Raw genomic sequence first — 25,243 nt, 5'->3', positions numbered from 1 at the left:
CCAGGGTGCAGCAGGTCTGTAACACTGCACTGGGACTGACTCACAACAAAATCCCATTCCTTACATATCTGCAGGGGCATTTTTTGTTGTCAGATCATCTGAAGCCAAGGGTTGTGTTTCTTCCTCTTCGTAGCTGGGTGCTACAGTCTCTTAGTGCCCTGGGGGACAGCTAGCCAGTGAGAAGGGCCATGGAAAGTAAGCAGTGAAGAGAATTAATTACTCCAACAGACTGCTGGGGTTCAAAAAGGATAGGACATCTGAAGATATAATGAGTGTGTTCTCAGTTACAGTTGTAAAGATCAAAAATAACCCAAACTTAGAGAAGGATCTATTTAAGGCAGTTGTAACTAATGTCAGTGAGAAGATAATATTATTGGGAGACAGATTATTCCATAAATATTGGAGACCAGGGTTTCTGTTGCCACCTTCAGAACAGCAGCTACAGGCTGCACTCAGGAGCCAGACTGGGATTTTCTGGAGAACAGGCCTGGGATTGTGCAGGATCTTGTGTGTGTAGGTCACCCAAATGGATATGAGAGCTCTTTATCTGAGCAAGCACTGTCCTGTGTCCCTGAAGTCAGCTGAATGGCTTGTTCACCAACTTACCTCAAAAGATTGCAAGTGTTAGAACTTGGAGAAGGAGGGTAGTAATGCTGGCCCTCTGGGAGAAGTGGTGTGATGACTGACTCAAGCTTTTCTGGGTTTTTTTGGGTTTTTTTTAGGAACTTGGTGAACCAGAAAGATGCGTGAGTATACAGAAAAGAAGGAAACATGTGGGACCATCTGTCTGAAGTACCTTCTCTTCATCTTCAACTTCTTTTTCTGGGTAAGAAAACTCAGTCTGTGTCAGAGGCAATGAGGTGGTACTGCAATTTTGGTGTCAGGGGTGCAGAAATCTTGGGCATAATGAAGTGTTTGGGAAGAAGTGCTGATGTCAGTAGGACACAGCCTTTGTCCTCTTGGGTGAAATGTCACCCCTCATGCTTGGCTGCTCAGGCTGCAGAAGTTGTGGTTTGACACTGTAGCATGTGGCTGTTTCTAGGTCATGTTACCAAATATAGAAAATTACAGGAAGCCTGAAAATAAGCCTTGATTTTTCACCTGGTTTACTTTTTCCAGGAGCCTGAGGGGTCCACTCTCTTGCCATTCCTCCTCTCAAAATGGCAGAGGGGAGTGCTGGCAGATGACACACACCTTATTGCAGCTGATCCACTTTAGAGCTTCTTAGAGTCATACTTTCCACCACAAAAGTTACTGATGCCAAAGGACTGTGTTTTACTTCAGTGCATGGGACAGAGCAATGGAGTGTCCAGATCAGACCTTTAAGAAAAACTGTCTGAGTTTACCAGAAGCTGCCTAAAACCCTCTGGAAGCTGAAGGCTTACAAGGAGAGAAGGGACCACTAGGGATGTGGTTAGATTCTCTGTGTTCACTTGTCACAAGGGTTAAAGTTTAGCCAGCCAGGCTGGTCATACAGATTTGACATGTTTTATTTGCCCAAAACCCAGTGTGGCTACATTTGGGAAGACTGGTCTGAGTATGAGCTGCTGTATACAAGTAGATGGTTTAGATAGCTTCCCTCTCAGGCTGCCTGGGGTGCTGAACTGGGTGTCTTGAAGCTGGACATGCTCCAGTCCCACTGAGTCCATCTTTTAATGTAAATGATCTTTGGCTAGCTGATGGAGCTGTGGTACATCCTGCTGTCCCTGTCCAGCTGCTCTGGGAGGTGAGGAAGTTCATGCCTCAGATCCCCTTCATTTGCTTGCTTCTCTCTCTCCCCAGCTGGCTGGCGGGGCCGTGATGGCAGTGGGCGCCTGGACCCTGGCTGAGAAGAGTGACTACATCAGCCTGCTCTCCTCCAGCACATACTCTGCAACTGCTTATATCCTGGTGGTGGCTGGGGTGGTGGTCATGGTCACTGGCATCCTTGGGTGCTGTGCCACCTTCAAAGAGCGGCGGAATTTGCTAAGAGTTGTGAGTTTTGCTTGATTGTTTTATTTGGGGGGAGCATCTTGGTTGTGTTGTGCACCAGCCTTATTTGTTTGTCCTACAGCAAATATCACTAAGGGCCCCAGCTCCTGACAGAAGTGCTGTCCATGTCCTAGGGGACATGAGCATTTTCTTTCATTCACACAAAGAGTGTGCTGCATGGTTCAAGAGTAAAAAGTGTAGTTGAAATACCTGTGCTTAGTGTGAGAACATCTGTTTGAAACTATTCAAAACAAAATCTTGTGGCTTTTGTCTCTTTCTTCTTCCTTGCCCATTCTATATTCTGTTTTGGAAAATGGGAAGAGGGAGGAAAATATGAGAGACCTGTAACAAAATGACATTAGGTTCAGTTTTTAATGACATTCGGTTCAATACAAATACACTTTTTCACTTGGTTGTCAAAGATCAGGACATTTCCAATATTTTCTTCAGTTGCAAAAAAATCACTTTAGTCTTGCTTCCACAAAGAAGAGCTATACTATTTTGATAATCTGCTGATTCTTTTACAGCTTTCTCTGTGTTACTTCCTGAGCTCCCTGCTTACCCACCTACACTGAAGTTTTTTACCATCCCTGAGGTTTCTGTTTTGCTTGCTCCCTCTCAAGTCTCCCTTTCAGTCTGGAGTGTGGCAGCTGTCTGTTCTAGTGTCTGGGCTGCAGTGGTGAGTGCAGTGACTGAAATAACAATCAGTGGCTCTTGGCATTCACAGGTACAGAAAAAAAACTTCAGCCACCAGCTCCTCCCTTAGCAAATTCTTGTTCACCTGACTGACCCCATTTCTCCTCTTTAGTTTGGATAGAGGAGCAGAAATAAGAGTTGTGAGCAAGCCTGATGCTTCACTGCTATGCAGACCTGATAATCCCTGTGAGAGGCAGGGTAGGGCCAGAGAGGGAGAATAAAATATAGAGGGAGACACAGTGAGTGCATTGCTGGTGCTTGTTCAGTGGGTTCCTGATCTGTAGCAGTTGGTTTTGGCCTTGCTTCACTGACTCTCCGTGCCAGAGAGATCTCCCTTTGTCTTTTTCCCTCAGCCAGAAGCTATGCATGAAAATCCAGTGGAGTTTTCTTTGTTATTCTGCCATAGAAAATTAATAATTTTCTCTTGGGAATAAAAGGTCACTCTGTCTCCTTACACCACGAGTCCTTTCGGAGTGGCTGGTTGTGACAGACCTATTGTCTCTTCTTGCTTGTGCTCTGCTTTGGTTGCCCTGAGTAATCTGAGACAGGGCTGTGCTTGCCAGGGTTGGGTGAGCCTGGCTGGAGGCCTCTGCCAGCTCTGAGCTCAGACAGTAATCCTGACAGCTTCACAGTCACCCCAGGGGCTGTGCCAGCCAGTCCCACTTTCCCTCTGTGCAAGAGACCCATGTAAATATGGGAGGGAGCAGTATAAGCAGCACAGAGCTGTGCTCTCCCCGGTGCTGCCTTGGTGCTGTTAAGAGTCGATTACTGACAGCTCTGGATATGTTTGTAAAATACATATCTGGTTTTTAGTTTGTTTTTCTCTTGCAAAGTTGGGAAACTGTGATTTTTTTTTTTTCTGCCTTGTATGTAACTTGAGTTTTATGAGCCCACTTCAAGATTTTTCATAGTATTTCATTGCTCATCACTGACAGCTGTGCTACTTTTTTGTCATTTCTTACTGGCCTTCCTTAACATGTACTGTGCTGAGGCTTGGGCAGCAGAGGTGGAGTTTCTCTGGCTCCATGAGCAGGCAGGGCAGTGGATCTGCAGCCTGGCTGGCTGTGATGCTGCAGTCCAGCTCTTTACAAGGACACAGACCACTGTTATATCATACTTCAGTCAAAATCCAGCAGGAGTCCCAGGGAAAGACCTGTCAAATAGGAAACCTTGCTTGTAAAGAGAGAAAGTGACTTTCTTCAGGAGACACCCAATAGCCCTGACTCAGTCTTGGAGCCAGAGCCAGGGTAAATTTTGCTTAGAGCCCACCCAGGTCCAGGCATGTGTTTGCCAGAGAGTTTCTGGTGATCACACATTTCTGACTTGGGAAACAAGTAGGGCATGTCCCTACAGTTCCATGCCAGAGCTGGCCTACTCCTCCCATAGCAGACCTCCAAGAAAGCCTTGCAGCTGCAGCTGAAGAGCAGGGAGAAGCAGCTCTGTGCTCTGTGTGTGTCCAGAGTGAAAGCTGCTGCTCCCCTATATCAGCATGATACTTGGAAGTGGCCCTAGGGGAATGATGAGAGTAAGATAATGGAATGTTTCAGCAGAGACAGGTTGGGTTCATGGGTGGTAGATGCACTAACCTCCCTCACAAGGTTTTATTTGTGACTCAGATTTGTTAAGGTCTGCTGGATATGTGTTTGTTTCTATCCACTGTAAGCCAGCACAGCGAGCAGAGAGCTTGTGGTGACATAACCTTACCTCTACCTGAATGCATCTGACATTATACAGAGCAAGGAAAAATAAATAAGCTTTCCAGTCCATTGGTTGTTCTCAGCATCCTGCCCCTCCTTGGCAGAGAAATTATGTCAGGTCAGTTAAGGCACAACAAGGTCCCAACAAAAGAGAGCCAGCCGTTGTGTCAAGGTCTGCCAGCCCTTTCTTGCCCCTTTTCAACCTCCTGGGAGTGTTGGGAGCAGCCTGTAGCTGTCCTGCACTCCAGTGTGTGACTCATTGCCCTGGGATGAATGGGTACCTTGTACAGGCGGCTGCGGAGATGGTCGGGATGGCTGTGGGGGAGAGCCTGGGGCAGGAGAGTGAAAGGCTGAGATTGTGTGCTCAGATTAAAGCCTGGACTGCAGATAAAACCCAGCTGTCCTTCCTTTGCAGCTGCTCAAGCCCAGCAGGGGTGAAGGAGGAAGCCTGAGTGTTTGTGTGATTTTACTCCTGCAGAAGGGGCTGGGAAATACCTAATGAAAAGAGTGCACTGTGGGGGTGTAACCCATGTGCAGCAGAAGGCATCCTTGCTGTGTCCAGATTTTCACTGTCTTTTTTTGTGCAGGTTTGATGTCCAGTTACATTTGTAGGGAGCCATTTGCTTTGTCTCTTGGTAACAGACCTTTCTTAAGGTTGAGGGTAAAACAGAAAACAGGAGATATTTTGTTTGTTCTGTCCTGGGGAAGCCAGCTCTTACAGGAACTTAGCTTGAGGTCCTTGCTATGGCTGGAACTGGGGTCTCTTCAGCTTTATCTACAGGAAGATTAATTTAATAGCAGTTACAGAGCAGCCTGGATCTGTAAAGAAACTGTTCATTGCTGACCATGAGCAAGGCAGGGGCTGTTTGTCAGGAGAGGGGTTCTCCCTGAAAAGCTGTCTTGGACCCTAAGCACGAAGTGGATGCATCACCCTGGCTCTTCAGGCCAGCCTAGTCCTTTTTATCTACTGCACATATTCCTCATGGCTTTGGCTTTCTGACTTGTCTGTGGATAGAACAGGGCTCCCATTGTTCTGCCCATTTGACTCTCCTTGTGGTTAGCAGGACTTATCCTTTTCACTTCATTGCCACTGAGCCCTTTTAGGAAATAGTCATGTTCTCCCATCAGTCTTCTAAGAGTTCTTCTCACTTTGGTTTTGAGATGCAGAACTTTTCCATCTAGACTCCAGTTCAGGAGCACATACAGTCTCAGTGATGAGAGAGAATCAGTGCTGAAGTCCATCCACTTCTAAAGTGCCCTCAGCCTGTGGCTGAGCCCTGCAGAAGTCACTGGGAGCACAAACAATGCTTTGTGCTTAGTTGCTGTGCTGTATATTTGGTGAAATGGTGCCTCTGTGGTTTTATTGAGTAATCTTTATAACATATATTGCTCCTTAGTAACTTGGTGAAATGCCCTAAACAATGTCAAAGCAAGTAAAAGTTTTGTTTTTTTTTTTTTTTTTTTATTGATGTCAGAATCAGATACTTTCTATGATACTGAGTGTAATCATTAGATTATCTATCTAGGTTTCTTTTGTACAGTGATCTTATCTTGGTTGCTTGCACTTTTCCATTCTCTATATCCCTCTGGCTGTGTGAGTTAAACTCACGCTTGCTGCTGCTTGTCTTCAGTTATTCTGTGGTTTGGTGGTTTTTTATTAATCTGTGGGATTGTTCCTTTCCTACCCTGTTGAAGCCTTAATCCCAGCCCTGCATTTGAACACTGCTGCAGAAAAGCATCAGTGAGGACAGAGTCAGGCATTTTACCAGGTAAAGAAAAGCTGCCTCCTGGCATCTCCTTATGGTCTGTTCTAATGTCTTTTCCCCATTATTTTACAGTACTTCATATTGTTGCTATGCATCTTTCTTCTGGAGATCATTGCAGGAATCCTGGCCTATATCTACTACCAGCAGGTGAGTGAACATTAGTCCTTGGAGACTCAAACAAGGGAGAGAGAGCAGCTTGTTATCATCCCATTTATCCAGCCAAAATTTGGCCTGGAAGCTTGGGACCTAGGTCTGTTTGTGGCTCACCTACTCACTCCCCTTCATGTATGAAAGACCTTGGATTATTTGGTTTTGACAAAGTGGTGCTCATTACTCCAAGGGGCTGCTCAGCCCTGCTGCTCAGCTCCTTCCTGTGGTGCACTTCGTGCCCTGTTTTTCTGCAGACCCTTGTGCGAGACAGTTTTTGAGGCTGTGTAGATCTAGGAACTCTCCTTGCAACCTTCAAGGCATAGTGCAAGCAACTGAAATCAGTTAATGCCACTTTGTCGTGTTCGGGACACAGGAGCTGTTCCTGCTGCATCCAGCAAAGGTAACGAATGGACCAGCTGAGAGGTCCTTTCAGGTCAAGAACTTTTTGAGAGCTTTACTTGAGCAGCACAGCTGAGGGGCAGGAGACACAGGACAGGCTCCCAACAGCTGCAGGTCTGGCTTGGCACTTCTTGCTGTTGCTGAGAGCAGAGCTTAATTCATCACTTTGCTTTCAAAGGGAGTTATCCACCAAGGCACAAACAGCCTGCAAAGTTGCTCTCACGTCTGGAAATTGATTGGAAGTGGCAAATTAGGATTGTTATCAAATGGCTGTCTGAAAAGCAGCTGAACATCCCATCTTGTTGACTTCACTGCCAGGACTCCTTGCCATTCCCTTTTCTCTTGGACCTTCTATGCTTTGCCTTGGATGGGTGCTGGTGGTTTGCAAGGAGCCAAAGAACTGTACTGGCTCCTGCCAGGAGGGATCTGGGGTATGAATGTGCATATTTAACAGGAAAAGATCAATCCTGGCAGGTATGGCAGGAAGCCAGGATCTGTCCATCCATCTGTGCAAAGGCATGAGGTTCATATGTGACAGTGGATGAAGAGGAGCTGATCCCTGGGCTGAAATAAGGGACAGCATATTCAGAACTGTACTCTTGAGTGCTTTAGATCACTTGAGTGCATCTCTGATCAACAGCTGCACATCCCTTTGCCCTCTGGCTGATAAATCCTGCTTCTCTCTTGGTTGCAGGCTGCTTGCTCTGTTTGCCACTGTTTTTATTTCAGCCCTTGCTTTGGTGTCTAAGGCTTGCATGTGTGTGTCTAAACTGGTTCTTTATCTCTGTTCCATGCTGCAGTTCTTCCCCGTGAGCCCACAGGTAACTGCTTTTCTCCCAAGTAATAATTCTGCTAATGGACTCTTTTTATTTGCCTCTGCCTTTCAGTTGCTGAACCTTTTCCTTTCTTTCTATTATGCTAAGTCCTTTGCATTTCCATAGAGCTTCCCAGCCCAAGATCTCAAAGCATTTTTCAAATCTTAATGAATGATGCCTCATATCATCTCTGTGAGGTAGGTGTTGTCCCCATCTGACACCTGGGATTGGAGAAACCAGTGTTTCAAATGGAGAATAAACTCCAGACTATATTTTGCACAGTTTAGTATAACCAGATGTTTGACCTCTCATTTACTACTTACTGTGTAGAATAAAAGGTATATAAAGAGGTTGCTCAGCTGTTTATTCCATTGACCCCATCTAAAATGCACATTGGCATTGTGTATATTGGTTTATATAGGAAGCTTGGAATTTAAAAGATGTTGGACTAAAGCAGTGTTGCTGCATGAAGCAGTATGAAAGAAAAAAAGAAAGAGATGCAACCAGGATAACAAAAAAAAAAAAAAGTATATGGCTCTTTGGCATTTCTTGGCTGTCACCAAAGGGTGAGAAGAATTCAGCTAGATAAGAGTCTCCATAGGAATAAGTGTTTGAATCCAATCACTTGAACATGCCAGTGGTTTATGATTATGCTTTCAGAAATTCTGCTCTTGCAAAATCAGACTTTGTCTCTCTATTATCAAGAAAGGCCTTGCAGTGATTTTTGCAATCACAGGCTTAATTCCCTCCTGTGGCATCCTTTTTCAAGATGATACAAGAGCTGTTTGGTCTATGTGGCTTTAGTCCATCATGCCAAGGGCTCTTGATTTCTTCCTGCTCCTGGACAGAGTGATTTTTATTTTTTACAAAAATAGAGTCTTTAGTATATTTTTACAGGCTTTAGAGGGAGAAGACTGCATATGGTATCACAGGCATATACATGTTTAAGCAGGCACACTTTTGTATTCCCTTTCATTGCAGGCATGTTTTGACAATCTTGTACATTCAAGGTGAGAAGCCACATGGGGATGTGTAACACACGTGTTTGAACTTTGATCCCAAAGCACCTCCCTGAAGTTATTAAAACAGAGGTCTGATCTGTAATCATTTGGAAATAAGTCTGTCCAGTCCAGCCTTGGAGGCTGAAGGAAGAAGGAAGCTGTAGCTTCCACTAGGTTCTCCATCCTCCTCTTGGAGCAAAAGCAATGGAATTGTGCAGGGCTTTGGCTCATTCTGAGAAGTGAGTTTGCCTTGTGATTTCATCCCATTTGTCTCTTCCATTCAGCTGAGCCTGGAGCTGAAACAAAATCTGAAGAACACCATGACCCAGAAGTACCGGAGGGAGGGAGAAGAGAGTGTTACCAGTGCAGTGGACAAACTGCAGCAGGAGGTGGGTGTCTCTGGAGGCAAAGAGAATTAATGCAACTTGAGAGCTTAAAACCAAGCACACAAAAGGCATCTCTTGATGCCCAACCTGCAGGTATTTCTTCTGTAAGCTGAGCGTATGTTGTGATTCAAGACAAAACTGGGTGAAGTGCAAGGCCTGAGCCATGCAACTGGCAGAATTTCATGGTGTGATCACTGAATTGCATGGCCAGTAGCACTGGGGAAATGATATCTGAACTGCTCCCAGTGAACTGGAGCTGCCAAGTCACTCTGACAGCTGCTTCTACGTTCCCAGTTCAAAGCTTTGGAGAAACTGCTGACATTTTTCATTAAGCTTTTCAGTACCCTAGAGAGCAAGATGTAATGAAAGAAGAACTCTTCTGCCACTGTTGCTTGCTGTGCCTGGCTCAGGGGTGGTTCAGGTTAGGGCTGCCACAGTTCTGACAGGTTTTCCCACAGAAAAGGCCCTTGTGCATAGGCATTTTCAAAGCACAGGGGCTGGTCTTTGCATAGTGCCATAGCAGGTGCATTTGTGATGGTAACTGGTAATTAAACTTATCCTGTTGCCATCATTAACACACAGTTATGAGCTGAGGCAGCTGCAGGTGCACTCTGGTTACAGTTCGTCCCAGCAGTAAACAAAAGTCACAGCTGCTGAAGGATGGATGAACTTGATATTTAAAGGGCCATTTAGAGAACTCTTAACACAAAAGTCACTAATAATTATAAAAAAGCCCAAACCCATGAGATAGCTGGAGTATCTGCCAAGGAGGGTGAAGCCCAGGGCTTGATGGGGGAGGCTGGAGGAGAAGAAAGTTGCAGTGCTTGCAGGCTCAGCCTTTGCTCTGTGTGTGTGCAGTTCAAGTGCTGTGGGAGCAACAACTACACGGACTGGACTGACAGCCTGTGGATCAAATCTTCAGAGGCCAGTGGGAGGAAAGTCCCAGACAGCTGCTGTAAGACAATCACTGACCTGTGTGGCAGAAGAGACCATCCTTCCAACATCTACAAGGAGGTAAAGAGCAGAAGGGCTTCAGAGCCACCTGACACAAAGTGTGTAAAGGAGGTGGGCAGGGAGTGATGGTGATGGGTTATTACTGCAAACTGTCAGTAGGCTGCAAGGTCAGTAATATTCCTTAGAATGTAGAATTCACTTCTTTAGCTGAGTGTTCAGCTCTTTAGTTATTTAATATGTTGATATAGAGGAAAATAATTATTTTTGTACATTAATTATGCGGGGAGGCAGGAGAGGTTGTTAGTTCTGAGGAGATTTGGATGCAAGTCCTACATTTGACACAGCTTCCTGTGGTTGGAATTACTCCATGAGGTGCAAATGGAGATACTTCTCGTCCTTGATTGACAGTTGCAAGGCAGAATCAGACAGAGCCTGGTTTTCCAGGTTCATACCAAAACTCAATAACCAAACTGTAATAAATAGCAGTGGGAAGAATTTACTCTTAAAAGGTTTCAGTTATGTTAGGGTTGTTGGCTCTGGATGCACTTAGCAGCATTTCCTTGGCCTTTTGGCCTCACAGGAATAAACATCCCCTCCAGGCAGGAGCTAGGCAGTGAGGAATCTTTCTCCACATACCTGAAAGAAGAATGGCACTCTCTGTGTGATGTGGTCAGTTCTTCTGCATTTCTCCTGCACTGCCAGCAGCCAACTTGGGTTTGTTCAGAGGTTCCTGAGCCAGCTTGTCCTGAGCAACAGCAGGCATGATGCAGTTCACAGTTCATCTGCCTAGCTTTTCCAGAGATATTGGGGAAAGAGATTGCTCACAGACATCACTTTAAAAAGTGCTGCTTTCAAGGGTCACAAACATTGGATTAAAATAAACAAGAGGTTAAAATGAAGCTGATTTTCCATGTCCCTTCTTTCACCCTGCAGAGTGGTTGCATTACCAAGCTGGAAAACTTCATTCAAGAGCATCTGAAAATTATCGGGGCAGTGGGCATCAGCATTGCTTGTGTGCAGGTAAAAAGGGCTGAGGGGAGTCTTGGGGTGCTGGGCAGAAGTTGAAGGAACACCCGAGCTGAGAGATGTAAATAAAGATGTTTTATTGCTTTTCCTTGCCTGGCAAGAAGTTGCCAGGACTTTGGAGTCCCGAGGATTCACCAGGCCCAAAGCAAAAGCCTTTGTGCCAGTCTGGTGAATTCCCTGCAGGTGACATATCCAGCTGGGCCGGGGAAGGAGTTGCTCTCCGGGGCTGTGGGAGGCCATGGCTCGGCAGCTCGAGGAAGCCCTCCTGTGGCTGTGTCCCATAACTGCCTGCCCTGCAGCAGGGATCTTCCCACCCGGGATCCTAAGGATTATCTCGAGTTACCCAGAATTTTTCCTTCAGCTGTGTCATGTTGAAGAACAGCCCTGTGGGTCTGCAATGATTTGCAAGAAGGTGATCAATGAAGGTGTAGAATGTGAATGTCTTGCACTCTCATTTTAAGAGGGGATGGCATAGGATATTCTTTTTTCATGATGCAGATGTGTCTGGGAGTTCCTCATCTTCCCCTTTGTTCTGGCAAGCAGCCAAATTACACCCCAGGAAGCTGCTGGTGGTTAATTACAAGGATTAGCACAGATTGTTTTTTTCCTGCTGCCTATTGCAAGCTGGAGTGTGTTATCCCCAGGCAGGAGCTGGCTGACACTCATGTGGGTCTGAACTGTTAATTTGCAAGTTGCTGATTCCACTGCATCCATTCTGTGATTTTCATGTATTTCTTTCTTCCCTTTACACTGCAGATCTTTGGGATGATTTTCACCTGCTGCTTGTACAAGAGTTTAAAGTCAGAACCATATTAATAGCTGTGAGAGCTCTGTTGCTCCCCCTCTGCCACTTCCCTTAGCACCTGCCAAACCTGACCACTCTTCACCACCACCACCACCACCAAAGTGTCTGTAACTTGAGGACTTGGCTCTGCAATTGAATGCCTTTAGAACCATGCACTGCCTTACCAGCCCCTCTGGGGAGAGTCACCCTCCTTGTTGTGTACAAGGCAGCCGGGAGTTCAGCAGGTCCTCTTCAGCGTCAAGAAAAAAAAAAAGCTGTGGATCTTCTGCTAGAAGCTTTAGCACAACAGTCCCTTGATATAACTACAAAGCAAGATTTATCCAAGGCCATTTCCCTTGAGGCTTCTCCCAAGCCAACATGAAGCTATCAGGATGCTGTACAAGAATCATGGTTTGCTCTCCTGAGAAGTGGCTCACAGGCACTGACTGTGAAGACAGATGATGGTTCTGCACTGAGCTGGAGCCAGAGCTGAATTTCTCCTACATAGAAGATTTCTCTCTCTCCCTCCTCCCAAGTATGCACCAATGTCCTAACAGAGCTGTTCTCCACCAGAGAGGATGCCTGCCTGGCTACTGGGAGCAGGAGCTACTCGCCCAGCCAGCTGGGAGCTCAACTTGGTGCAGCTGAAATCTAGGTGTGACACTCATGTTGCCAAGATGTTGTGGGTGCCTTAGTATTTCTCAGCAATTCTTCCTTCTCTTCCTTGAAGCCTCCTCCAGCACAGTGCCATTAGGAGCCACAAGAGGCCTTTTGCTTCCCAGCAGTTCTGGAGCAAAGAGGATGGACTGCCTTTTTTGGGTCTAGTCTGTTTTATTGACTGGTTTCCAGCATGAGTGAGGACTCTTATTTCCACCTCCCAACCCCTGATGAGGTTTGGTGAAGAACTGGTCTTTTTGTGAGGCTGCCATATCTTGCTACCCTTTGGCCTGCTCAGTTAGTGGAAGTACCTTTTTCATCTGTTACATGTTGAGATGTTCCCTTGGTTTGATTTTTCTAACTAAAACCTCCAGGTTTACCTCCCTTGGCAGGAAATGGATATACACCAATGGTTTTCAGTCTCCAAATAGCTTGTTAATTAGCTGAGGGTTTTCTGGCTTTGTCTGGAATCTCACTTTACTGGTTACTGCCAAGAAAGTCAGGAGAGTCAGTTTCAACCAGTTGCCCCAGTGTACTTGGTAAATTGGTAGTGCTGGGTTAGCTGTTTGCTGCTGAAGAATAGGTTTTAATTCAGTATTGGCTCTGCACAGGACACAGACATTGCCATGGACTTGGTGCCAGCAGGATCATAGCCTGAATTCACAGGATCTTGTGTTTCTCTTGTCTTGTTCCTTTCTTCCTGGTATGCCTGTTACACTCATGAAGCAGCAGAAAGTGGAGTTTGGTGTTTCTGAGCAGTGAAGACAAGCTCAGACCTTCATAAATAAATTTCTTCCCTCTTCTGGCCTTTTAGCAGTGCTGGCTGAGCCCCTGGCAGCAGACAGCCTATATAATCATCCAGCCCAGTAAAGGGTCTTGCAGCCTCGTGGGGGTTTTGGTTCACAGAGCAGAAATCGTGGACTGGCGCTAAAGGGCAACACTTCAAATTCAGAGCAGGTCAATCTGAAACTCCTCCATTATCAGTCCTATGAAATAATCCTCAACTAATGCAGAAAGAGAGGTGGAGGAACTGAGGTGTATCCTTGGTTCCACAACAGTAAGAAAGAGAGGAAAGAAATCTAAATTATTCTGTAATGATCTAAAGGAGAAATCTCTAAATTATTTCTTGTTTTATAGTAAAGTTCCTTAACAAGTATTGACTACTAATTAAGAGGAAAATATTGAGCATGTTGCTTGAAGCAATATTTCTGATTTCTTAAGCATATCTTCATAGCTGCCTTTGCCCATTCCCTTCAAACACATTGTACAGGGTTGGGAGAGGCCAGGAAGAATGAGACATAAACACAAAAAAGTTGGCTTGCGTCTACTGAGTTGTTTTATACTTTTCTCTGTGTAACAATATTCATTGCTTTTGGTTTTTTTAACCCAGTTTAAATTGCTGGCCAATAGAAAAATAAAGCTTAAGACTCTGTACTGTGTGTGGTACAACTGAAGGGCTACCATGAGCCAGGTGAGTTCTCTGCTTTGCTCAGATCCTGCTGCTGAGGAGCCAGCTCCTCAAGAAGATGAATGGAGGGACCAGGCAGGGAAAGAAGCTGAGGGGAGTCTTCTTCACATCCCTGCCCCTGCCAGCCTGGTTATGATGTGGTGTGGGGTGCTGCAGGCTGTTCCCCCGTGAGAGCTCAGGGTGCAGAACCTCAGGGGTTGCTCAAGGTCACAGGGGTCATTGGAGTTCCTGGTAGGGGTTACTTGAGGGCATTTGAGGCTCTGATAATTGATGAAGGGGTCAAATGAGAACACAGGGCTTAATTATTATGAGCTCAGGCCTAATGAGAAGGCTCTGTTTGGTGTAATGGGTCAAAACCTGCCAGTGCAGTCCAGGGGAGCCCAAGGCCTCAGGGTCACCAGTGGCCTGCAGTGTCACCCATCATTTGCCCTCTGTCCTGTCAGGGTAGTGACAGGAGTGGCTATTAGCCTTATTAATATTTTTATTAATTAGTAGTATTAGTTTATTTTATTGGTGTTTATTATCATCTCCTGTAAGCATTAGCATTTATAGTATTGGTATGAGCTATTAATACAAGTATCAAAAATCTACTGTTGGGATGTTAAATTTAAATGTTAAATTCCATTTACAATATTATGTTTTAGGACCCATTAGTATAATCACCTATTGCAACCTAAAACTATGATTATTAGAATGAATAGCAGACTTATTAGTATTGATAGTTATTATTCTATTATTAGCTGCCACAGGGGTATAAACGTGTCCTCTTGGAATCACCACGATTTTGACCTGACCAGGAGCAGGTCAAAAAGCGGGAGCAGACCGATGCCGTCTATCCATGGTCACCCGGGGGGATGCGGGGGTGGGAATGCCCCGTGCCACGCCGAGTGCCGACGGTGTCGCCGCCCGCAGTGCGGGGCGCGGCCGCGCGGTGGCGACGGGGACACGGCGGTGTCCCAGTGCCGGGAGTGCGCCCGGGAGGGACCGAGGGAGGGAGGGAGCGCCGCGCTCCGGCCCCAGCAGGTCCCGGCTCTCGGGCTGTAGCGCCGCACTGCTCACGCAGGACAGGCTGCCAGCCTCACCTGGCCTCGCTCGGCTCTGAGGCGAGATTCCTGCCAAAGCCGCCCGCAGGCGGGTTTGCCTGGGCAGGGGAGAGAGCCGGCTGCTCGGGAGCCAGCCAGTGCCCCGCTGCGGGACTGCTGCGCCTTCCTGGGACGCATGGGGTGACACACGAATGTGACTGCGTACATTTATGAGACCTCCTCCCAAGCCCCATTTCCAGGAGAAGGGAGTTGAAGGTGGAGCACAAACGGAGGAGGAAGGGCTGTCTTCGTCCCCTCTGTGTCCTTAGGAGTGCAGTGTGGCCACAGCCACCTTTTCCCATTCCCAGAGGAAAATTACCACTCTTTCCGTAGTCCTGTCCTGGCGTGGTGTCTGGGACGTCTGGAGCAGTGTTTCTAAGCATGAAGATATTGCTTTCAAGCGATTTCTCTTTCTCTTTGGAAGGGCTTCTGCAGTGTTTGTAATCAAGATGCAACTGCCATCCTAGAGCATCCCCACAGCCTCAGGTCTCTTGGGTGCTTCCCCCTCTCTGGAGACAGGAGCACAGGCTTGTTGTCTCGCTTTGGACTTGGAGATTTCAGCTGTGCTAATTGCCCTTTGCAGCAGTTAGCTCAGCTCCTGGGGTGGCCACCTGGTCTGCACAATTTGCTCAGGAATAAAGGGGAAAACAGCTGTAGTGGTAAGCAGTTTCTGCAAGGGTCCAGCTTTGGGCAGTCGCTCTGTTCCTGCCATTTCAAACAAGATGAGTATTTTATGCTCCCCTGCAAGGCTGCTTTTAACCCTCAACCAGTTCACAGACATGCCCTTTCTTCTCCTGCCATTTAACTGGGGGAATTTTCCCCCTAGGGAGGCCTTGGTGCCCCTTTCTTTTGCCATTTATGAAGCCTCCCTTCAGCGGTGATTGTAATGCCCTTGTTTTCCTGATGGGCTGGGACTGAGCAGGGCTGCAGCAGTGGCTCAGAGGCTGATACTCTCCTCCCTGGTGAGACAGGACAAATAGAGCCTGCTTGGGAAATGGCAGAGGGGAATGCTCTCTCCTTTCCCAGCTGGCCACAGAGGCAAAAGGGAGCAGATTCATGTGGTGCCTTCAAAGATGACAAATTCCTTGTGGGGAAGGAGCGTAATGCTCTCAAACAAGCTGTAATCACACCAGCAGCAAGGATGCTGATGCTCCCCCCAAATGCATTCAGTGACTCATTCCAAGTGCACCATTCTGGGGTTCTGAAGCCCTCTTAATGCTCTGCAAAGGAGGCTGCTCCTCCTGCGTGCCAGCATTAACAGCAAGGAAGCTGCATGGGCTGAGGCCATCAGGATCAGCAGCTTTCCCTCTTCTGATTACAGCTCCTCTCTGCAAAAATGAGCTGCTGAGTGTAAGGCATTTCCAGGCTTCATTTCTTAGTGAACTGTGTGGCTGGCAAGAGCAGAGCAGTTTCTACCCACATAGAGTGTAGGGAGAGCCCCGTGCCCTGGCATGGCCTAATCCTGCCACCGGCTGCTGTCTCCTAGCATTGGGACAGCAACAGCCAACCCTGCCCCCCTGCAGTCCCAGATTTGACTTTGACAGCTGTCACATGTGTCCCTGGCAGCCATGGGGAGAAGGGTGAGGGTCACACTGAGCCCCTTGTACCCCTGGGGTCAGAGACAACCACAGCAGGCACTGACACTGGCGTGCAGAGGTGTGGGGTGATGCTTTAGAGCTCTGGCCTTATGTGTGTGTATGTACACCCGTAGCTCTCCTGCCACGCTGGAGGATTTCCACTACCCACAGAAAAACGCTTACTGGTGGAGTTGGTATTTCTTACTTTGCTCAGAACAGCTGGAGCCCCTTCATCCCAGAAGTCTGACACCAGAAAAACGTGCTCCATCCTTCCAGACTCATCTCCCCTCTCCCTCCTCCCGAGTTCCTTCCTGTTTAATAACCTTTTTACCCTCCCAAGCAGTCTTTACTGGCTAGTTGCTTTCCCATGGTGTTTTACATGCTTTGATTCTTTGCTGCCCATTTTGGGATGCAAAATTAAGCAATGATGACCTGAAATGTGAGGCACCAGGCTTGGGTTTTGGACTTCAGCTGCTGTCTTCACTCCTGGAGGATGTCAGCTCAGTTCCCTCCAGACTGAAATAACAGCTAATCTTGCTACAAAATGACATCTGAAGGCATGTTCCTCCACACCCAGCTCTTGTGGTTCTTCTCTTGCACGTTATTCCTCTGTTACATACTGAGCATCATCAGGACCTATTTTATATTCTCCTAAATTAAATCTTGTCCCATTTAAATGTTCCCAACTGTCTAAGATATCCCAGGCTAATTCTCATTTTCTCCTTGTGTTTTCCATCAGTCTTCCATCATTGTTCCACAAACATGATCAACATTATAATTTATTTCCTTTTCCTCCTTCCTCCCTCTCCCACCGCCCTTTCCAGGTTTTTAATAGCAGCCAGTTAAAGGCTGATGTGCTCTTTCCTCTGCTGAATGCCTCGTGCTCTGTGGAGGGGCTCATGAATGATTCAGTTGTTTAGGCTCTAGCTGGCAGTTGTGGCAGGATTACTCAAAAGAAACATTTGAGGTTTGTCTACAGTTCCAGACTGAAAAATCCTGAACCCCAAAACAGGGAGCAGAGCCCTAAATCATGAAACAGTGAAGAAGGTTGCATATGTATTAAATACGTTTTTCACATGTATTTTACAGTTCACTTATCACAGGTAATGTCACAGGATCAGGCTATTAAAATCATAGTTCCAACAAATGTGGGCTCTTGGCCCCCTTTACACCAAAAAACCAACTCTGCCTTCAGGGAGTGAACTGAATTTAAACAAACGTGGGTGAGAAGAGGCAGCGTTTCACAAGCAGAGCGCTGCGTTGGTGGGGATGTGGTTACGGCTCTGACTGGAATACAGGAGTTGTGTCCCCTGTCTGCCTGGATGCTTGAGGGCACCTCTTGTGCCAGGGTGTTTGGCAGAGCTCATGACTCCTTTGGTGAGATGAGCAGCAGATTTTGCTGGTGCTGGTGCTGGTGCTGGGTGGGAATGGTGGAGCAGGCAGCAGTGCAGTAAAAGTCCATCCTGCGCCTCCTGAGTGAGAGCTGAGCTCCTTCTCATCCTCGAGCCCCCCACCAGGGCCTGCTCAGCACAATGGACAAATTAATTCCTAGCAGTTTTTCCTTTTCCTTGTCCTCTTAGATTGAAAACTTCCTTTTAGTGCCTGTTCAAGCTGTGCCAAGCTCCACAGAGCCCCAGTTGCAGCTGCACCTCTTCAGCTCTGCCTGTAAAGTAAGTAACAATAAAAATACAGCTCCAAAGGAGTTATGACCCCACAAAACTGCTGAACTCTGGTGGCACTCCTCTTCTAAACCCATTCTGGTTTAGAATCACTTATTTTTCTCTGGTTTCATATAGCCTGGAGCTTGGAGTCAACTTGATTCTGTTCTTGCAGGCAGAGGTGTCTGGGATATGGATGCAAATAGCTTCTGCTCTCCATGCACTGCTACTCTTTTTTCACTGCTTTAGGATTCAGAGTCTTTCTCAGAGGCAGGGTCCAAGGATGCTGCTTGTCTCCCTGGAGAGGACCAGGTGCTGCCAGCCTGTGGGTTAACTGGCAGCAGGAACTGGGCTGGAGCAGAGAGGGAGATTGGGGTTTGGGGAGAGGGAGCCAGTTCCTGCTTCACCTGCTTAGAGCCAGTTCAGGGGAACAAGTTCACCATTCTGGTCCAGTTTTTAATACCACTTTTCCCCAGGAATGGGTCTTGGAGGAGGTAGCAAGCCACAGCCCTTCAGGTGCTCCTCCCTCCCCACACACAGACCCTGCAGGTAGGGGCAGCCTGGCTGACATCACCTTCTGGGCAGGGGTCAGGAGCAATGGGCTGTAATTAGAGCAATTATGGTTTTAATAAGGCATAATTGATCTAATGGCTTTTTTTTTCCCAGTCTACATCCTGGATAACCTAAAAACCAACCTCTGAGCTTGTTTTGGGGGCTTGTAGGAGGCAAAAATTCACCCCTTGTTTCCTCCAGCTAATTAATCCTGTCCCCAGTCCCACCAGAGGTGGCAGGAGATGCCCAAAGTTTCTCTTAATGAAGTCAATTGGTGCCTGAGGGTTATTTGAAAGCTTGAAGCTACTCCCGAACATCTCTTTGCAGGGCTGGGTCTTCCCTTCTGCTCCTCTAGTCCAGGAGAAGGGCTCTGGCACCAACCATGTGGTGGAACCACCATCCTTCCCCCTGGGCCAGCCTGCAGGACGAGCTCTGTGCTGATAGAGGCCAGGAAGCCTGGTGGGCTTAATTTGGGGCTCCTGTTTGCAGCACTGACAAAGCTGAGGCTGGGGAATCCCCTGCCAGTGAGGTCAGCCTTAGACCTGGTGCTCCCAGCTCCTGAGTTCTTTGTGGTGGCCCAGGTCTTGGTGGGAATGCTTCTTCTCACTGGGAAGCTGGCAGTGGCTGCCCTCTCCCTCAAGCCTCCTTGCAGCAGTTGCAGTGGCAGCTTGGTGGTGACCCTCTGGAAGGGGCATCTGCCAGAGGCTGGGGATGAGCAGCAAAGCCAGGATCAGGCATGTGGCACCTGGCCCAGCACCCTGTTCCCGAGCTGTCCCTGATGGTTGCTGAGGAGCACTGCAGCCACACTCTCCTGCCCTCCCAGGCAGCTCCCAAAAGCATCTCAGCTCTTTCTAGACATCCAGCTCCAGTCATCTGGTGGGATTAAATCCAGCCTGTATTACATCTGCCTAAAAGCTTCCTGGCGACCTGGGGCTCAGCTGCTCCCTGGAGTAGCATCCTATGGTGTCTCAGTAACTCAGGTACCAACATGACTTTAATACAACTTTTTAAAGTATGCATTTGTATCTTGTAAGCCCTTGAGTACAGCAGAGTCCCTTTTATATTGAAATTCAGGATTCTCAATAACATTTTATTATGAGGATTGCTATTTTTGGAATTGCTGTTACTCTGTTATGAGCAAGGCACCTAACATCCTTCAATATGAAATCATTAAGGGCACAGCAGAGTTCATTACAGGGGCATTTCTCTGGATTAAGAACAAATCAATACCACACACTAATATCACAGCCTGCTACCTGACTTTGGTTGCAAATAGCACATCCAGAGGCAGATGCTCTTCTTTTGGCCTCTTGTGCTCTTCTTCCAATATCTTATTTACTGTTTTCCCCCAAGCTGTTGTGATGGATTTATGAGCAGACAAATTCCAAAGGTTGTTTTTTCTTGAGCCACCTGAATATTGTAGCTTTTAAAATAAAGAAGAAAGAAATAACCAGCTTAAGTTTGTGATATTGCAGGAACCTCTATGCAATATGATTTACCTGCTTCTGGACCTTGCCTGAGGGAGCTGGGGTTGCTTTGCCTGGAGAAAAGGAGCCTCAGGGGTGATCCTAACACTCTCCACAGCTGCCTGGAAGGAGGTGGTAGCCAGGTGGGGGTTGGTCTCTTCTCCCAGGCAACCAGCGACAGGACAAGAGGACACAGTCTAAAGCTGTGCCAGGGGAGATTCAGGTTAGACATAGGGAGGAATTTCTTCACAGAAGGTGATTAGACACTGGACTGGGCTGCCCAGGAAGGTGGTGGAGTCACTGTTCCTGGAGGTGTTCAAGGAAAGACTGGATGTTGCACTCAGTGCCATGGTCTTGTTGACATGGGGTGTTCAGTCACAGGTTGGACTTCATCCTCCTCACAGATCCTTCCAACCTAATTGATTCTGTGAACCCCCCTGGATCTACAGAAGGGAGTGAAGGCCTGAAGTTCTCTCTGGTTATGTTTAGTTGATCACATTTAGAGTTTAGAATAAGTTTCAGATGTTTTGAGTTAGGAATGCACCTGTAGAAGGTGGGATGAGAGGGAAAAAGGATGATAATCCATAAGAAGTCTCCAATAGAAGGAAGAACTCTGCTGTCCAGGTATCCCCTGGAGAAATTCCTTCTTTTGTGGAGATGTGCCCTGGTTGAGATATGAAAGCAGTAGGAGTTTTTTGGCTTCCTGGTCATTCTGCCCTGGATGGGGGCAAGGGGGTGAGGGTAAACACCATTGCTGTGGTGAGTCTGGGCCACTTTGGCCCCAGCCACCATGAAGGACCTTCAACCAGGCAGTGCATGACCACCTTGATCCTGGGTGGAGGCTCTAGCTTTGTTCTGGACAACAGAGATCCCAATTCTGGACCTGTCCCAAAGCAAGTTTGCCCATTGGTGGTTTCAGATGAAGGCAGGATAAAAGGGGTTTAACTGGGGGATGCCAGGCTGGCAGGAATCATCAGCTGCCCTGGTTGTTGCTCCAAAACCGAAACCATATCCCAAGATGTCTCTGGCTGCAGCTGAAATGTGAGTTTCTCCATGGTGCTGCTCCCAGCTCCTGCAGCACCACATCCATTTGGTTCAGTAGCAGCTCAGGTCACTGACATGAAAGCTGCCAAGGCCAATGGCATCTGTTCCTCTTTATTTATTTGAAGCAATTTTTCATCAGTGGTATTTAATTATTAGTATTTTGCTTTTAAAAATGTTGCTTAATGGAGGAAAGCAGCCATTTTTCTAGGCTGCATTTAATACTGAGTGGATCCAAAGGGGCTTTTCTTTAAGCTGTTTTGACAATAATATTAAAAAAAAAAATCAAGTTGGTGAAGTGTGGAGCTGTAGGCCATCTCTGTAATGATCTGAAGCACTGAAGCCCTTATTAACTTAATGTTTTCATTTACTAGCTCATTCCTGGAGGAAGACCTCCTAGTCAAACTGCTATTGCTTTTTAAAAAAACTAAAGTTAGTAATTGCTTCAGCTGCATGTCTCATTACAAGGAAAGGCCTACAGCCTAGAGCAGCACTCATCTGATTTTTGTTTTTAAATGTTCTGGGGGAATTTCAGCAAAACCTCTTGTTATACCTCCAGCCCAAGCGTTAGCTATTGTATTGCTGCCTATACATTTATAAACTCAACTAGAAGAGTTCTGAATTCCCACTCTCTTTGGAAACGGGAGGCTAGAGGGCTTGGCTGTACCTGCTATGGTATTGGGGAAGAGCTGGGCAGAGCCCATCAGCTGGTGGGCAGGGGCTGCTCAGTGCTGGGAGGAGCACATCCCATTTCACCATTTAGCCCTGAGTAGGTGCCTCTGCTCTCATTACCCTTTGCCCCCTTGTTCCATAAAGTGGATGTTTCTCCCTTCTCCCTCCTACCACTGCCTGGGAAGGAGCACACTTTCACACACACTGCTGGAAGGAAGACTTCATTAAAAAGGAAAAGAAGAAGGAGGGAGGCACTTTAAGGCAGCTTTCAATAAATAGCTGGGGATAATTGGGCTTTAGCTGTGTTCTTATAAACCTTCTGGATTGCTGGGTACAGTGATGCTGCTGATCTCTAAATTGCTCCAAAAGCTCAGGGCAGCAGCTTTCCATCAGCAGTTCCCACACTGGGCTCTGCTTAGTGTCAAAAACTGATTTAAAAAAATCTAATTAAAAAATTCCGCTAGGATATATGATAGGGGTTGCTGATAAGGATGCAAGAAGACACCAGGGGTTGGGTGAGGTTAGGCTACTCCTTGTTGCTCATCTCTGATGGTTTCTGAAGAGTGGAACGTGCCATCCCAGAGGTTCTGAAAGGGAAACTGAGGCATTGCACTGGTTGCTCAAGGCTCACATTAACCAGCCTGTCCCTGAACACACACTGAAGCCTTTTTCTGTCTTTGAAAGACATGAGCAATGATGTTACATGGAGATGGGCAAAGGGATTCTCTGCTGCTGCTGTGGACCAGCCTGGAGAGTGCAAGGAGAGAGTGGAATAGGATGGACCCAAAATACTTCAGGAAAGATTCCCAATGAGCTTCATGCACTTGGAATGAGTCTCTGGAGAGATGTTGGCAAGGAAAGTGACATTTAGGTAATCTCTGAAGAAATTCAGAGCTTGTAGATACAGCTGTGGTGAACCGCTAGAAAATGTGGAAAGCAGCAGCTCATGAAAGGTCAGTATCTAAAAGTGGGTGCTGAGCACAGCTGTCCTACTCCTGGAACTGATTTATTTAAACTTACTTAATTTCTTGGAGTTCTCCAAGCAGGCTTGCTTTTAAAAGAAGGAGATCTGGTTTCCAAAGAGAGAGTATTCAGTATTTATTCCTCCTAGCTCTAAATCCAGCCTGTGGGATGGGCAGTGTGTTGTTTCAAAATCATTGGTGCCCACAGAAAGGCTCAACCACAGCCTTTTCCACTTGCTTTGTTAACTGCCAGGGATCTTGAGCTCCCTAAAGTCTGTGGGCTTTTAGCTTTTTGTCAGCTGTTCTATGCCTTTCTTTGATCTTTAGTTGTTCATCTTCTAAAGAGCAGGGAATAATGAACCCATTTTATTAAAACACTTGCATCATATTTGGGAGGGATAAAGAAGGGCTTTCCTGCCTGACTTTTCTGGCTTGGCTGTTACAAGACTCAGTGTTAAGCACAGGAGCAGGTGTATCCTGAGAGTAATTGTGGGGAAACCTGTGTGGTGCTTGGGATCACGTGGCTTCACCCCTGCCACCTGTGCCCTACAACACAAGAGAAGGTGTAGCTCACCACAAAGGATGACTCAGGGAGCCTGGAAGATGTGTCTTGGTGGAGAAGGAGATATTGGATTAGGGGTGCAAACCCTAACATTTTCTGCATGACTTGGCTCCACATTCCCTTTATATTTTTGGAAGGGAGTGGGAAGGAAAAGCAATGAGGGTTTAAAAAAGATTTACTCCCATGTGACTGTTGTGCTGCTTCCAAACACCAGCCCGAAGAAAAGCCTTGCAGCTGCCCCTGAGTGACAGGAGTCACTGCAGCCAAAGGTAACTTCTTACCTTTTATTTTCCCCTATGGCCTTATGTGCTAGAGGTGCACGTGGTTGAAATCTGCAGCAAGATCTGAAAGTTCTTTGAGTGCCTAATGCTTGGGCACCTCAGACAGCTTTTCTTAGCAGAACTTAACAAAATGAATTAATCCTGGCCACCCGAGTGGTGTGGGGCACCACAGGTTACCAGGTCATTTTAAGTCACACTGAAGTTAATGAAAAGACTCCCACAGACTTCAGTGGGCAACACATCAAACCATGCAGCATGGCAGAGCCAAAGGCTTGGCCACATGCTCCCTGTCCTGGGTTTTCAGACATCTTTATTGTGCTGTCCCCACTGAGCAATTAAAAATGCTTTCTCACTGGCTGGAGGAACTGAATAAAAATTGGGGCTGAAAGCAAAGCCACAATGTAAATCGTGGTGCAAATGAAGGGGAAAGCAAATCTGTGTTCATATTCAGAGCCAGGTGAAAGCCACATTGGCTTGGAGATGTCTCAATTGAGAAGTTTCAGTAATAAGAAAATCTTGCTGGCTAATTGAGCTCAACTGGATGTACATGGGTCTGCTCTGAGAGGGGTCAAAGTAGAGATGCTATTTTCTTTCTAGGATCCATACTGAAATTAGAAACTATTTGGAATTACACTGATTCTAGAGGAAAAGAGGCAGTTTGGTTCCAGTTTTGTTCCTTTTTTATTTTATTTTTTTTTTTTTTTTGGTGAGGGCAAAGATTGATTTTTCTTATAGGGCCATTTGCAGGGAAAGAGGTGTAGTTCCTGTTCTAGATTCTCACAGATTATTATCAGTGAAATGTAGCTTTGTAGCCACAGGGCTAGTTAGACATCTTGATGGAAATACACTGCTATGGGGGTTTATGTAATGGTTTTAATCAGGATTTTGAGAGTTTTCATATTTCTTCATATAGACAAGAAACATCTACAAGAAGTCAGACTTTAGTATCTAATTCCAGACTGCATTTAGGGAAAAGTCATAGGGAGAACAAAAGCCCAGCACATATCTCTCAGTAAATCACCCTGGGGCGAGACCCTCACTAGAGGTGGATTTTCAGAGCAAAATTCCTTTTGAGATCTAAAACCTGAGGCTCATTACAGATCAGCAAAAAAGCATTTCACTTCCTTCCTGCAGATAGACTCAGGATTATGATCAAGAGGGTTTTTTTTTTTGTTTAAAATTGTCATTTTAAGAAACATGAAGCTTTCCAAGCACACAGAGCTTGGTGCTGATGCTCCAGGTTGAAGCAGGATGCTGAGCTCCAGAACAGTTCCTCTGTACTTCCATGACCTCAGCTCCCCCATGTGTCGCAGGCACGGCTTCGTTATTTTGGGGTGATGGTGATGTGTGAAGGAGGTGGCTTGGGTGACAGAGGGTCTTCTGTCACACTTCTGATTGTGACTGCCTGCTCTCCCAGTACTAGGTGTGCTGGCTTTGGCTGGGCTAGAACTAATTCTCTTTACAGTGGCTGGGATGGGGCTGTGTTTGGATCTGTGCTGAGCACAGGGCTGATAACACAGAGATGTTTTTGTTATTGCTGAGCAGGGCTCACACAGAGCCAGGGCCTTTTCTGCTTTTGGTGCTGCCATGCTGGGGAGGAGGCTGGGGGTGCAGGGAGCG

General features: G+C 46.7%; 1 protein-coding gene across 4 annotated transcripts in view; it reads left to right on the top strand.

Moving 5' to 3' along the window:
* CD151 (CD151 molecule (Raph blood group)) overlaps nt 1–13,734 on the top strand; it is a 31,527-nt gene extending 17,793 nt beyond the window's left edge. For all 4 annotated transcript variants that reach the window (XM_050975278.1, XM_050975280.1, XM_050975277.1 and 1 more), the window contains 7 exons: nt 723–826; nt 1,783–1,974; nt 6,203–6,277; nt 8,780–8,884; nt 9,740–9,895; nt 10,769–10,855; nt 11,618–13,734. In XM_050975278.1, coding sequence (XP_050831235.1) covers nt 743–826; nt 1,783–1,974; nt 6,203–6,277; nt 8,780–8,884; nt 9,740–9,895; nt 10,769–10,855; nt 11,618–11,677 — 759 coding nt within the window. In that variant the 5' untranslated portion in view covers nt 723–742 and the 3' untranslated portion in view covers nt 11,678–13,734. The remainder of the gene's footprint in view (nt 1–722; nt 827–1,782; nt 1,975–6,202; nt 6,278–8,779; nt 8,885–9,739; nt 9,896–10,768; nt 10,856–11,617) is intronic.
* Nucleotides 13,735–25,243: the final 11,509 nt, after the last annotated feature.

This window comes from Serinus canaria, chromosome 5 (genome assembly GCF_022539315.1).
Source record: "Serinus canaria isolate serCan28SL12 chromosome 5, serCan2020, whole genome shotgun sequence".
Classification (NCBI taxonomy): domain Eukaryota; kingdom Metazoa; phylum Chordata; class Aves; order Passeriformes; family Fringillidae; genus Serinus; species Serinus canaria.
This window is presented reverse-complemented; position numbering and strand designations above follow the sequence as displayed.